Source organism: Nerophis lumbriciformis, linkage group LG35, assembly GCF_033978685.3.
Source record: "Nerophis lumbriciformis linkage group LG35, RoL_Nlum_v2.1, whole genome shotgun sequence".
NCBI lineage: Eukaryota > Metazoa > Chordata > Actinopteri > Syngnathiformes > Syngnathidae > Nerophis > Nerophis lumbriciformis.
The window spans coordinates 9,027,501-9,043,308 of NC_084582.2; the positions used below are offsets into that span (position 1 = coordinate 9,027,501).

The following is a 15,808-nucleotide window of genomic DNA, read 5'->3' on the forward strand; positions in this document are numbered from 1 at the left end:
GGAATTGGGGGTTAAATCACCTAAAATTATTCCCGGGCGCGGCGCCGCTGCTGCCCACTGCTCCCCTCACCTCCCAGGGGGTGAACAAGGGGATGGGTCAAATGCAGAGGACAAATTTCACCACACCTCGTGTGTGTGTGACAATCATTGCTACTTTAACTTAACTTTAACTTTACACATACAAACTGTAGCACACAAAAAAGCACATTTAATAAAAAAACGTTATTATGGTCTTACCTTTACTTATAAATGCGCCGCTGTTGTGCTGGATTAATGAACCCCCTGATGGGAGTGTTATATCAACTAAAGCCCTCACTTCAACTTTCCACGTGCAAGATTGAATCTATTTAAAAAAGTGTAACCGAGGGTTTATAAATGTCGCCTATACTGTATGAAACTACAAAATAACAAACACGGAGGCTCCAGTTTACACGAGGACCACTTTACTTACCTTCTTTCAAAAACTTCCGCTCCACTCCAACGTGTCAAAATTCCGCTCTTAGCGCCTTCAAAATAAGAGCTCAAGGCATATACTGTATAACAGCGCATAACAGGAACTTAACATCACAAAGAGGAAAGCCCATAAAAATAGGTTACAAAAGTTATTTAATAAGAAGCCAAAAAGTGCAAAAACAATAATGTTCGTGTTGGAGGAGTTGTGAATTAGGTACACCTGCAGTCTGCAGGTGTACCTAATGTTGTGGCCCTGCAGTCATTCACAACTCCTCCAACACGAACATTATTGTTTTTGCACTTTTTGGCTTCTTATGAAATAACTTTTTTAAATAGATTCAATCTTGCACGTGGAAAGTTTAAGTGTGGGCTTTAGTTGATATAACACTCACGTCAGGGGTTGCCGTGCATTCTACTGCGGGGGTGCAGGAGGCGAGCCTCAGCCAGTGCGTCTTTTGCAGCCGTTTTATGATCGCTCAGCACAAGAAATACGTTACACACATACAGTTGTTGACAAAATACACTGTACATTATATACCTCAGCTAACTAAACTATGGAAATGTATAATATAGTTCATATAGCAATACAGTCTCACTGCACAGCAGGCCAGCAGTTAGCCGAGTCCGTCCATGTTGAGGCACTGAGTGACGTGCCCCGACTGGCTGCTGTTCACCGCACCGTCTCTTCTCAGTATTTGAACGGCAAATGTGAAAATTCAGCGATTTTGAATAAAAATAATCTAAAACTGGTGAAGTTAAATGGAAAATAACTTTATAGTATAATCACTGGATACATTTAACAATTTAATATATATTTTTTTCTTTTTACATTTTTTTTCTTTCCATGATGGCAGGTGAGGCGGGGCCTCACCTGCCTCTAGTGACTGCACGTCACTGCTATGAACTATGAAGCCACGCTGTTGTATAACACGTGGCTTGGCATTGTCTCGCTGAAATAAGCAGGGGCGTCCATGATAACATTGGTTGGATGGCAAAAAATGTTGCTCCAAAACCTGTATGCACCTTTCAGCATTAACGGTGCCTTCACAGATGTGTAAATTTACCCATGCCTTGGGCACTAACACACTAATACTAGAGATGTCCGATATTGTCCAACTCTTAATTACCGATTCCGATATCAACCGATACCGATATATACAGTCGTGGAATTAACACATTATTATGCCTAATTTTGTTGTGATGCCCCGCTGGATGCATTAAACAATGTAACAAGGTTGTCCAAAATAAAACAACTCAAGATATGGAAGAAAATGCCAACATGGCACTGCCATTTTTATTATTGAAGTCACAAAGTGCATTATTTTTTTTTAACATGCTTCAAAACAGCAGCTTGGAATTTGGGACATGCTCTCCCTGAGAGAGCATGAGGAGGTTGAGGTGGGCGGGGTTGGGGGGGGCGGGGTTGAGATGGGGGATTAGGAGGTAGCGGCGGGTGTATATTGTAGCGTCCCGGAAGAGTTAGTGCTGCAAGGGGTTCTGGGTATTTGTTCTGTTGTGTTTATGTTGTGTTACGGTGCGGATGTTCTCCCGAAATGTGTTTGTCATTCTTGTTTGGTGTGGGTTCACAGTGTGGCCCATATTTGTAACAGTGTTAAAGTTGTTTATACGGCCACCCTCAGTGTGACCTGTATGGCTGTTGACCAAGTATGCCTTGCATTCATTTGTGTGTGAAAAGCCGTAGATATTATGTGACTGGGCCGCCACACAAAGGCAGTGCCTTTAAGGTTTATTGGCGCTCTGTACTTCTCCCTACGTCCGTGTACCACTCCATACAGCGGCGTTTTAAAAAGTCATAAATTTAACTTTTTGAAACTGATACCGATAATTTCCGATATTACATTTCAAAGCATTTATCGGCCGATGATATCGTCAGTCCGATATTATTGGACATCTCTAACTAATACACTAATATTCAACCTTCCTGCTTTTTACGTGCTGTGATTTCTCCAGATTCTCTGAACCCTTTGATGGTATCACGGACCGTAGATGGTGAAATCCCTCAATTCCTTGCAATAGCTGGTTGAGAAATGTTGTTCTTAAACTGTTCGACAATCTGCTCACGCATTTGTTCACAAAGTGGTGACCCTCGCCCCATCCTTGTTTGTGAATGACTGAGCATTTCATGGAAGCTGCTTTTATACCCAATCATGGCACCCACCTGTTCAACGTTCTCAGTCTTTTTTGCCACTTGTGCCAGCTTTTTTGAAACATGTTGCAGGCATCACATTCCAAATGAGCTAATATTTGCAAAAAATAAAAAAGTTTTCCAGTTCGAATGTTAAATATCTTGTCTTTGCAGTCTATTCAATTGAATATAGGTTGAAAAGGATTCGCAAATCATTGTATTCTGTTTTTATTTACGATTCACACAACGTGCCAACTTCACTGGTTTTGGGTTTTGTATTTACCTGAGAGGGACACAATATTAGATATCACTCTTATAGAACAGTATAACGAACCAACCGCAATAGTAATCATATTATTTAGATGAATACCTCTTAAGCATTGATTTTGATCATTATACCTACAATGTATACAGTTTTAAGTGAACATATTTGACTTCCTACCATTCTCATAGCCTTTTAGATAAACAGTCTTTTTTTTTTTATATGCAAGAACATGCGACACACACACGCGTGCACACACTCTCACGCACACGCATTCGTACACGCACAGGCACACACCATGAATTGATTTACGTGGATCCCGACTTAAAGTTGAAAAACTTATTCGGGTGTTACCATTTAGTGGTCAATTGTACGGAATATGAACTGAACTGTGCAATCTACTAATAAAAGTCTCAATCAATCAATCAAAACACACGCGCACACATCCACGCACACACTTTCACGCTTTCTTTTAAATGAGACTCTGTTGCTGAAATCTGTTAGGCTGTGGCTCCCTCTGGCGGCCAGTTTGGAACACTGCCGAGGAAATTGCACTCAGGTTTTATTTTCACATTTGAATTTTGTACTACTTCATTGGCTGTTTTGGATAAGTATTTTAAGTTTTCTTTCATTTGTCTTGATTCTAAATTAGATTACTCTTATTGCTGCTTTTAAACATATTTTTCTTATATTTTGTGCTGTATGTTAGTTAATTGATGATTCGTCCAAACACCAGAAGCATGGAGGCCAAAGCTCTGTAGTTCATTTATTTATCAATATTGCTTATTGAATAAGACGTTCCTTCATTATTCTCTACAGTAAGCTCTCTACTTACTTTGATCCATTTAATCTGTCATTCATTTGTAATTATTTATTTATTATAATTAAATAAAAAATCCATAATTAGTAAGTAATTTATATTAACAACATAAATATATAACTATAATTACTCATTATTTGTATTAATTGTTCAAAATTTTGTGTTATAATTTTTCCAACACCTATTATTTATTTCTTTACTGTACACGCTATAATAATTAATTTTTGTTTATTTAGCGCCATTTGATTATTTTGTATGTAATTTTCCATTTCTCCCTTCTTATTTATTTTTTTAACTTTCATCAATCTGTTGAGTTTGAGTTTATTGAGTTTGAGTTTATTTCGAACATGCAAGTATACAACATGATACATCACAATCTCCAGTTTCTCTTTTCAACATGTTCGAAAAGGAGTAGGAAGAAGCAGAGCTTGTTTAATCCTACCCCTTTTCTTTTACATAACAGTTGCTAAAACTTTTGTTCACTTCCTGTTCTCAATTTATTCACAATATACTCCATAAGTAATCACAATAAAATAAGTAAATAAATAATAATTGGTGAAGTAAGTTACATTTCATATGTTGAAATAAGTAAGATTATTTTGTGAGTGAAAGAATGAAAGAATGGATGAGTTAAATAAATTCAGAATGTTTATCATGGTTCTTCTTCTTTGTACTTTGTAAACACTTTAAGTTTGAAGAGTTTCTTGAAGTGGATCATATTAGTACATTGTTTGATTGCTTTGCTTAATCCATTCCATAATTTAATTCCACATACTGATATACTGAAGGTCTTAAGTGTTGTACGTGCATACAAATGTTTTAAATTACATTTCTCCCTAAGATTATATTTCTCCTCTTTTTTTGAGAAGAATTGTTGTATATTCTTGGGTAGCAGGTTATAGTTTGCTTTGTGTATAATTTTAGCTGTTTGCAAATTCACTATGTCGTAGAATTTCAGAATCTTTGATTCAATAAATAAAGGATTTGTGTGTTCTATATATCCAACATTATGTATTATTCTAACTGATCTTTTTTGTAACACCGTTAATGAATGAAGTGTACTTTTGTAATTATTTCCCCATATTTCTACACAGTAACTCAGATATGGTAACACTAGTGAGCAGTAGAGAATATGAAGTGATTTTTTGTCTAGAACATGTTTTGCTTTATTCATTATTGACGTGTTTCTTGCTACTTTATGTTGTATATTTTTTACGTGAGATTTCCAGTTCAATTTATCATCAATCATTATACCAAGAAATTTGGTTTCATTTACTCTTTCAATTTCTATTCCGTCTATTTGTATTTGTGTTTGACTTTCTCTTCTACTGTTACCAAATAGCATTATTTTAGTTTTACTGAGATTCAACGACAGTCTTTTTAATTTGTTAATTTCTTCTGTTATTATTTGTAGTATCTTCTGTGTGTTCTCTCCTGAACAAAACGCTGTTGTATCATCCGCAAATAATACTAACTTTAAATCTTTTGTAACTTTACAAATGTCATTTATATATAGATTGAATAATTTAGGTCCTAGTATTGATCCCTGAGGTACACCACAGGATATATTTAGCGTTGTAGACGTGTGTTCGCCTACCTTCACGTATTGTTTCCTGTTCATTAGATAACTTCTTATCCAGTTTAAGACTAACCCTCTGCTGCCATATCGTTCTAGTTTTTTGATTAAAATATTGTGATTAATTGTGTCAAATGCTTTAGTTAGATCCATAAAAACTGCTGCCGCACATTTTTTATTATCTATAGCATTGGTAATTTCTTCTGTAATTTCAATTAAAGCCATCGAAGTTGAAACATTAGCTCTGTATCCATATTGATTTTCTTCGAGTATTCTATTTTTATTTATGAAACTCTCTAATCTATTATTGAACAGTTTTTCAATGATTTTAGAAAATTGTGGAAGTAAGGAAACAGGTCTATAGTTTGTAAATTGATGTTTGTCGCCAGTCTTGTAAATTGGTGGAACTTTAGCTATTTTCATTTTGTTTGGAAATGTACCTGTTTGAAATGATAGGTTACTAATATACATTAATGGTCCTGAGATCTCTTCAATAACCTTTTTTATCGTTTCCATATCAATTTCATTACAATCAGTTGAAGTCTTGGATTTACATTTTTTCACGATTGTAACTATTTCCTCCTGTGTCACATTACTGAGGAAAATGGAGTTGGGATTTCGCTCTATGGTATCATTATAGTCCTCAATATCTGTAGTTTTCCATTTATCTATTGGAAATGTTTGAGATTCACACAGGAAGTGAACAAACCTTTTAATGACACAATATAAATGCATAAGTTATTGTCAGTGTAGTATGGTGTAAATGAATGATCAGTCATAGACACGAAGAAGATGTAGGATTAAATAAGCTCTGCTTCTTCCTGCACCTTTTCGGACAAATGTAACCACACAATATTCCCCAATGTAACTTGTTGAATGTGCCAGAAACCAAATCCCATGTCATCAATATGTGTGTGAACCGCATATATAAGGTGTATCTGTGATGCATCCATCCATTTTCTACCGCTTGTCACTTTCAGGGGTCGCGGGGGGGTGATGGAGCCTATCTCAGCTGCATTCGGGCGGAAGGCGGGGTACACCCTGGACAAGTCGCCACCTCATCGCAGGGCCAACACTGATAAACAGACAACATTCACACTCACATAATTATGATAATCTAATACAGATCCCCTTTTTTTGCAGGCAGTCTTTCTAAAATATTCAGTGACAAATATGTTCTTGACAATTTTTATTGGCATTGCTGTTGCAGACATCATTTGCACAAACCCAGTCCTCACTTCTTCTTCTTTTTTTTCTTTTTTTTTTAAAGAAAAGACAATGACAAAGTGACTGAATTTTTTTTTTACAATTTTCAAGATTCCCGGGACACATTTTGTCGTGAACGTATACACACAATAGCAACAGTGCTTCTGCATGGCTGTTGAGTGTACTGCCTTGTATCAAAAATGACAAAATATTATTGTATAAGGTAGGAGTTTTATGTTTTTAAAAATCATTATCCAAATAACTGAACTGTTATTATATTGTTAACAAGTAGCAGCAGCAGCAAATAAACAACAACCGTTTTGAACAGCGACATGAAAACTCCAATAACATTACAAGCTAACATTAGGCACCCTCTTTATACAGTGTGTATTTAAAACCCGACAGGCTCCAGGAAGACGGCTTGTGTCCTCTATTTCAGGACCTTTTCCCCCCTGATGGAGGAAGGCTGGAGGGATGTTTATGGTGGTAGACTGAAGGGGTGGTATTGGCGCTTGCGTTCATCCCTGTGGGAACATAATACATACCGTCCAGGTAGCTCTGGTCCAGCGGTGGATGGCTTTGGGGTTCTGGCTTGGACCCCTGACCAGAACAACTCCTGTAGCTGCCACTGGGCCCGTTAGGATGCATTGTTGCCGAAGCAGAGACTTCGGGATATCGGGGTGGCTGGGGATGGGGGTGAGCAGGTGGAGGGTGAGCGGCGTAGGGCATGTATTGTGGAGCAGGGCCGTACATATTGGGATTGTGGAGGGATGAGTACGGGGCTGCTGATGAGGGATATACGCCTGAGTGAGACATGGCTTGCTGGGGGATGAGAACTTCCACATACTGGCCGGTTTCTGGGTCAAACAACATCTTCCTCAAGGGCTGCATCGGCACCTCTATGTAAAAATACTTCCCTGTTTCAGGATCGAGTAGGACTCTACGAGGTGTCTGTCCAAAGTGGCTCTCAGAGTACAAACTGGAGCTGTCACCCCCGTACTCAGACCCATACAGATACTGGGGATCAATGGGACCCAGGCCAGGGGAGTGACTGTGCCCAGGATCACTATATGGAGCACCAGGCATGCCTGGCGGCTGCTGCTGGGGAGATCTGTGTAGAGGGAGTCGCCGGGGTTCAATGGGCATTGGACGTTCCACTGGCATAATCGAAGGGTTGGGAGGACAAGTGGGAGGCTGGTGAAGAGGTTGGTAAATGGCGGGCGGATGGCTAGGACCAAGAGGGCTTGACTTTGGTGATGAGCTGGGCTGGAAGATTACAGGCTGAGGATCAGCTCTGTACTGATGGGGACGTAGGGGGGCATGGTGAGGTATGACATGACCTGGGGAGTGTGGTGGGGTGAGGTTGTGGGGGCTGTGGTGATGATGATGATGATGATGATGTGGAGGAGCAGGAAGAGGTGGGAGAGCAGGCTGAAGAGGAGGAGGGCAGCCTGCCGTACAGGAACACGGAGGAGGGTGGGACGGGTTCTGATAGCGGTTTGATCTTCTGGAGGTCAAATCTGGCATGAGGGGACTAAAGCTCTCTCTTTCATCATAGCTTGGAGGGTCATCGGAGGCATACAAATGCAGGTCAGTGGTCCTTTGGGCGTGCTCGCTGGACAATGACCTGCGGTATTGTTGCTGTATGTATCCTGTTGTGGAGACAGCAGCAGGAGGTTTGGGATGGCTTGAGGTTGTGGACAGAGTTGCTTCATGTGTGTTAGCTCGCTGGCTTGCATGTGGAAGTTCAGGAACCTGGTTTTCAACTGGATCACTCTCAGTGGAAGTGACACTTGGCGCAGGAGCTGAGGTTGCAGTTGTAGTATGCACCGATCGCGCAGGTGACTCCTGAAGGGACTGCTGCTCATCTCTGTCTCTAGAAGCTTCAGTTGCTGACTGATTTGCAAGGCTTGAGATGCTGGCTGTTGTTATTTTGCTTGGCGGGGGCTTGAGGCTGGATACGGTGGACACAGCAAGTTTTCTTGTTTGGTTAGACGTTGAGGAGGCCTCAGTGGGGATCTTTCTGTAGATTGTAGGAGATGACACTACAATTGTTCGAGATCTCTCCTCACTTTGCGGTTTTATGTTGAAAGGCACTTCATTTGTCTTGGCGCCAAAATCTGCAGGTATAAATTTGCAGGTCGGTTTTGGAGGTACTATTGGCTTGTCGGTATTTTTTGCAATAGATTTAAACTCTATGGTTTGTGATCTGTTGTTTTTGGGGCTGTTGGTGGTAATCTCTTGTTTTGTGATTGTCTCTTTTGAAAGGGACTTCACCTCAATGGGCTGATGTCGGAATCGTCGTACCACAGGGGACTTCGGGGGAAAAGTTGAGTCCTGTCTTTTTACTCCTTCAAAGTCTTCCGTTTCTTTCTGTTTGTTTGGAGTTTGCATATGGTCCTGTGGAGGTCCCTGTGGAATTGTGTTTTTGTGCTTGGTAGGACCCACCTCGTCCTCTGTGGTCTTGGTTGGTTTATCTGCATGGTCGCATGAAAATGAAGAGCTGGACATGGTGGATGAAGAAGACAATGTCTTCTCTCTGTGGGGTTCATTTTGACCATCTGAAGGAGTCTGGAATGGGATCTCTAAGCAATTCACATGCTTACGTGGGACCCCTTTTCCTCCAGCAGAATTCTGGCTGTCACCCATCACTGCTCCAATGTCAGCTTGGTAGCCTTTCTCCTTTAACAACATGGACACTGAGTGACTACTAGTGCTTGGGGCGCTGCCTGTGGCTGTGACTTCAGGTGAAGGTGTGGCAGCTTGCGCCTGGGGACAAATGTGAAAATCTTCCTGGGTTGTCTTTTCTTGTCTGGATGCATCCCTGATTAACACAACTGCAGTGGACACCTCTCTTTCCTTACTTGTAAGTTTGGGGAGACTTACTAACATGGGAGGTTTTCTGTCCGATCTCATTACCACCTCACTCTCTGTCTCTTTCTGTGTTTCTGCCTCCATATTTGAAGTTTGTTGCCAGGACTTGGTTGTTCCTCCCTTAGATGGTGGTTCCTGCATCCCTTGTTGTATATCTGAATTACATGTTTGCTCTCCTTTTGCAGAAGCCAGTATTTTTTCACCTGAGTCTTTATGGCTTTGTACTATGTTATTCTTGTCCTCCCGCCAGCAAACTGCCTTGCATTGTATTTGCATTGGGTGCAACTGAGATTGAGACTTCTCTTCACTTTGCATAGGCAGCTTTTTATCTTTTACCTCCACTTTTTGTTTCTCTCCCATCTTCACTGTGCACTTATTTGTTTCCTCGCGCATCTCCGCTGTCTTTCTTTGCACATTTTCACTCACATCCTCATTTATTCTGTCTTCATTAATCTCTTTCAAATGTACAATCTTTTCTTCATTAATATCTGAAGGAGACACAGACATGGTTGCCTTGAATGACAGATTATATGTGTTCTTAACAAGCCTTCTAACATCCCTGACTTTGTGGATGGGGCCCTTTACTTTATTATTCTCATACCTGTCATCCTCAATTTTGAAATCCACATTGACCTTTTCCTCCAGTTGTCTGAAATCTGGTGAAGATGCATCTGGATTTTTTTCTGCCTCAGGAGTGAGGCAGACATTCAGAGACGCTTTCTTTTTTTCTACATTTTTAAGTTTAGCATCCTGTGTTCCCTTTGGTGTATGGCGACTCTCACCTTGTTGCAGTTGTTTATGGACTTCTATGTGTTCACATTCCTGTTGTTGGCTTGTCATCATAGTCGGTGTGCTGTAGGCTCTAGTAACAGAAGGATCTCCTGTGTTGGCATTTGTTGAGTCGCTTTCCTGCCATGTTTTTCTTTCATTTATTGGTTGTACTCCATCTTTTGACTGCCAGCTATCCAATGGCACTCTTAACTGGGATCTGATTTCAGATGGGGGTGCGGTTGTATTCCTGTCTTTAGAGTTCGATTGTTTGTGGTTAGTATGTGAAAAGTTACCAATTCTGTTGCTGCTGATTGAACTTTGCGTGTTGTATTGGTCTCCATTACTCTTTACTGGCCTCATGTCATCTCTTTGTATTTGTTCTCTATTCACAGCAAGATCTTTAGAGGGGTTTGAGTATAGAATGGGATCTGGGTCGTCCTCGGTAGTGTTTACTTCCTCCTCATCAGGTTCATCAGGTTGTTTATCAGCACCCTGCATCTTCTTAGACAAGATACTTTTGATAAGGCAAGTGGCCATCTTGGTTTTAGAGGATGTTTCATCCAGAGAAACAGATTTTTGCAGTTTGTTTTTTCTTTCATTGTGTTCAGGCTCATGGCAGAGTTCAGGAGTGTAGCATTCTTGGACTTCTGCTGGTGTACTGTATTGTCTCAGAAATACCTCTCCAGAATGGCTCTCAAGCAAAGTGCTGTTCTCCATCGCAAGCATTCCAGGACTTTTATTTTCACTGCTGTCATCCTTACTTTCCTTTTTCTTTAACTGGATTTGTCTTTTTGGTACTCCTCTTTTCATCTTTTTAGATTCTTCTCTTTCCACAGCCACATCTATGCACTCAAAGCTTCCCATTTCATAGGGGTGTGATGGATCCATTCCGTCTGAATGGTACAGAGGTTGTTGCTGGAAAAAGTATTCATCATTTTCCAGCTTTGAAGCAGAACCCCTAAAGTCAGCATAAGTCGGCCAGACACCACTGACCCCAGCTGGGCTCTCCTGAGTAGACGGCTGGGAAATGTTGGTAGATGACCGGTGGCTGGAGTTGTACATGTCGAGATAATCTACCTCTGGGCTGGACAGGCTACGAAAAGCCACGTCTGTGAGCCACTTCACCTCATTGTCTGCCTCATCCAACTCACTTCCCATACTGGAGCTCGAACTCCGGCCGGGCCTGTTTGTGACCGATCGTGCACTGATCTTGTTTTGCGGTGCTGAAGGCTGAAGTCGCCCGGTCGGACAACCACCCTTGTCTTGTTGGGAAGCAAGTTTAAGCAGACTTTTCTGTTCCTGTGGCTCTGTAGTGGCAGGCAAGCTCTCTGAATAGGAATGCACTGTTGGCAGTCCCTGACGACTCTCTCTGCTTGTGGGGGCTGTACTGCGACTAGTGGGCCCGTTTCTATTCTTGGCATTGAATGACAGCTCAACCTGTTCCCCTCTGTAACTGGCATCCTTATGCCACTCCTCCCACCCCTCCCTCCCCTTTTCTCCCTCTATCCCCCTTAATCGCCTTTCTCTCTCCTCTTCCAGTTGCATTCTCTTCTCCCTCTCCAATTGCTTCGCCAGTGTGACAATGTGGGACTTACTATTATTATCATTGGGGCTTTCCCTATTTGTCACAGCCTTCTTTAAATAACCATTCTCTGAAGATGCTGCAGAGTCAGAGTGGCCTCTGCTTTGCCACTGTCTGTGTGGTTTCTCTGGGGCTATTATGTGTATGGGTGTAAATCTGGTTAGTGGCGGAGAAGGAGTTTTCCTTCTGTGTAGATGTTGGGCCATATCCTGTGAATACCTTGCTCTGTCTCCAAGTTTTTGCCTCGAATGATCAGATGCACAATGTGACTTTTTGTTTTCAGACTTCAACAAATGACGTATATGTTGATTTAGTCGTTTTTCCTCTCTCTGGAGAGATTTGCTGGGTCTATCCTTGCTATTGAACAGCAAATCAGGGGGAAAATACTTGTTGTCATTCGTAGGGCCATTGAAATGGCTTATTCGTTGAGGGTCTTGATTTTCTCTATACAAGGATACCTTTTGTTGAAGTCTGTCCTTTGGACGTTGGTGAATCCTTGATTTGTTAAGCCTATCCTTAGTTAAAAAGGGTGAATTAGTAACCGGTGACTGAAATATCTCAACAGGGGAACTGCTTTTGGTTGTAGATGTTTTTTCTACCTTATGACAATCAGATGAAGGCTGCACATACTCTTTTTCCAACTCAATGTGGTCCTGTGTGTTTGCAATATCAGGTGAAGAGGAGATAACTTGCACGGGTGCATTCAACCGAGGAGTAGGCAGTAAATACTGTGAGTTGTATTCGGCTAAGAGGGTTGATGGTGAACAGTGATTATATCGGTGATCTGGACAGACTGTAGGGGGTGATTGATCTCTGCTTCTGTGATCAGGTGAAGAATCATGGCTTTGGTATCTCAGCTCAGGTGAGGGAGTTTGATGTATCGACTGTGGTGAAGATGTTTGAGACCCAGGTTGAGTTATTTCAGCACTTAAGAAGTCTGACACAGGAGATGAGTCACGTGGCGTACTCACTCTGTTTGAGGCAGGGCTCTGTCTGTCAGGAGACACATCTGTCCTACCAGGCTCAGGTGTGGAGAGACGACGCAGCTCTGGAAACAGGGAAGTGTCCCCGTCAGAGTAAGAATTCCCTGTGATGTGCGGGGAGGAGGTGTTACTCCTTGATGACTCTAAAAGAAGAGAGTCTGGTGTTGAGTGCTCTTCAGACATGCATTCTCTCCTTTTGACCTTGGGTGAGGATGCTGTGATCCGGATTTCAGGTGAAGGAGCCGTGTGTGTACTCTCAATGGAAGAACATGTGCTCCTAATGCCAGGCGATGGAGATAAACTATAGCTGATAACAGGTGAACAGGCCGCAGTGATGATTTCAGAAGATGCTGACTTAGACCTGGAGGATCCAGGGGAGGAAGTTCTTGACCAACTCTTGTTCATTGATGGAGCACCTAACCGGTCAGGTGACGGAGAGGTGTGCTTTAATTCAGGCAAACCACCACTCTCAACATGAGATGGGATGAATGAAATACCAGGGGAGGGGGGCGTATATCGTGGGGCAGGTCTTGACCCACTGGCAAACTCAGCGTGCAAACCTGCGTCTAGATTTTCAGGTGGAATTGTACTTTCTTTGGTGAGATATTGAAGCAACTCAGAGTTTTGGATAGAGTTTTCTATTTGTATATCAGGTGTGGAGCCTCTGCTCATGAGATCAGGAAAGGACACCCTTCCTCCCAGTTCAGGGAAAGGAGATGATGATGGAGTATTTAGTGAGGAGGGTGTATTATTCAACTCAGGGGGGAGAAGGGAATCTTCAGACTGGCCTTCTGTACAGCCAGGTGAAGGGAAATCAAATGGAAGGTTGGATGTAGAGTCTACATTTGAAGATTGAGAAGAACAATCAGTGGGTGTGGGCCCAGGTGAAACTCCTGCTTCTCTAACCTCAGACTGGCTGTTCACTGATTCAAGGGAGGATACGATGTTGCAGTTCATGGATGCAAGGGAGGGACTCTGAGTAAGTGATTGGTGGGAGGGATTATTATTTCTTGGAGTAAGTCTACCTTGTTCTTGATGATTTACTGAGCGTGGACATCTCGTCTCAGCACAGGAAGAAGACAAAGATGAGATTGAGGAGCTGTTGTGTCCAGGAGATGGTGTCCTCTCCCCAAAAACAGTGTCAACTTCAGAACTAATCTGTGGCAGGAGTGATTTACCTTTTGATTCAAAACTTGAGTTACTATCTTTAGAAAGTTCAGAGCACTCAATGGTGGGCTTGCAGGACTCACCCTGCAGTAGAGGGCTGTGAATCTTATCTACTTGGTCGTCAAGTCCCTCTTCTCCTTCACTGGAACAAGGGGCCGTATGATACGAGCCCGAGGACTCATTCAGATCATCCAGTGGTGGTGATGCGGCTGTTGTCCCCTCTGCTTCAGTCTGGGAATGGACAATGGCCCCTACAGCAGGGCTGCTGGAAAGCGAGGGTGACTCACAATCATCCCCAAATATGTCACACAGGCAAGTCGTCTCAGAGATGGCACCGTGTTGGATCGGAGAGCTGATGATGTCAAATATTTCAACGTGGTTGGGGGATCCGTCCCGATGGATCAAGGAATATGGAGTGCAGGGTGCACTGTGTAGGAAAGAGTAACTGTCCCCTTGAAGAGTCCAGCTGTCCATCACTAGTCCACAAGCGCCAAAGTCCCTTCGCCGTTCAGTCTGCCTCTATCGTCCTGCTCTTGGTTATGTTCCTGAAATGAGATAGGGTCAACTGGCTGGTGTGTAGCTCACTCATTTATATCTGTGCTCACATATAAACTGAAGAGCTACACATTGAAAACTGTAACTACTAGTGCTGAGTTTGGTTGATAATAAACTAGCATTATAGTCAATTGTAATGTAAAATGTATAAAACAACTCAATCAGACATCAATTATTTTGAGGTTACAATCACAAATGTATTTGTCAATGGCTCACCACAAAAATGAATGAAAACAAAAACTAGCGTTATAGTAAATTGTAATACTGTAGAATACATTAAAATGTTATAAAAAATAACTCAATCAGACATAATTTATATTGAGGTTACATTCACAAATGTATTTGTCAATAGCTCACCACAAAAATTAATGGAAACAAAAAAACTTCAGTCTAAAAATGGAATGAGGTGGGCAAAATGTTCAATATTGTACCTTTGGTATACGATGAGTCCTTTCCAACGACCACTGAGTTCTTCTATGTACGGGGATATCTCCCAGTCATACAATGAAGAGTCTTTTAAATCCTCAAGTCTTCAGGAGTTTACCATGTGAGAATGAGCTGCTTTGTAGAGTCCAAAGTGACTGAGCCTCACTGCTTCAGAGCACCAAAGCAGTGACATGGCTCAGACTTCAATAGAAAACGCAAAGCGCGGCATCTCTCACCGACACATTGCATCCTCCTGGTGCTCTCGTCTCCATTTCTGCCCCTCCCTTTTGAGTTGGCCTTGGTCAAAGCGCCTTGTGAGTCCACACTGGCTCCTCACTTTTCTATCCCTGAGCTGAGCTTCGGGCGGGCATTGGCTTTCCTACAGTGAGAGCTGGGACGGGTGGGTTTATAGTTAGCAGCAGGTGCTGATCCAGCCAGGGCGGATGAGTGGATGTGGAATCTGACACTTAGGGCCAGCTCAGTCACAGGGCCCAACTATATATAGAACCATACTATCAGAGGAAGATAGCCATAGCTCTCGCTGTTTGCTCGGGCAGGCTGGCAAATGATACGAAGCACATTGTACAGACCACCTATTGTTATCTCTACTATCCTATGATCTTTATCATACAAAAGCACACATAGTGTAAATGTAAGTATGTTATATTCATGGTAAGGTCTTGGTGGTGGGGATTGGGGGTGGGAGGGGGCAGGTCAAAGGTGGTTGCAGACCATCCAACTTAGACAGGTCAAATGCAGCATGTTTGCTGACTGTATCCTTGCATAACATGAGACAGGTATGCTCACATGTTTGTCTCCTAATGCCTGGATCTTTGACGAGAGCTGATAAAACACATGCACCAATGTGCCCATTTTGTTCATTAATGTTGGCAGAAGGACAGACATAAGCCACACGAGGTTGCCTGGACATGTTTGACTCTTCAGTTTGGATAAGCCAACTGTCTCTTTCCAAATACCGCATGAGAT

The 15,808-nt window shown here is 42.1% G+C and overlaps 1 protein-coding gene across 1 annotated transcript; it reads right to left on the minus strand.

Annotated features, from left to right (window-relative positions):
* Window positions 1-6,584: 6,584 nt before the first annotated feature.
* LOC133575117 (uncharacterized) lies at window positions 6,585-14,945 on the minus strand. Its single transcript, XM_072912270.1, has 3 exons — window positions 14,827-14,945; window positions 12,662-14,385; window positions 6,585-11,674 (listed from the first exon to the last, which is right to left on the minus strand). Exons 2-3 carry the CDS (start codon window positions 14,312-14,314, stop codon window positions 6,899-6,901), a joined length of 6,429 nt encoding a protein of 2,142 aa, XP_072768371.1. The 5' UTR covers window positions 14,315-14,385; window positions 14,827-14,945; the 3' UTR covers window positions 6,585-6,898.
* Between the last annotated feature and the right edge of the window lie 863 nt (window positions 14,946-15,808).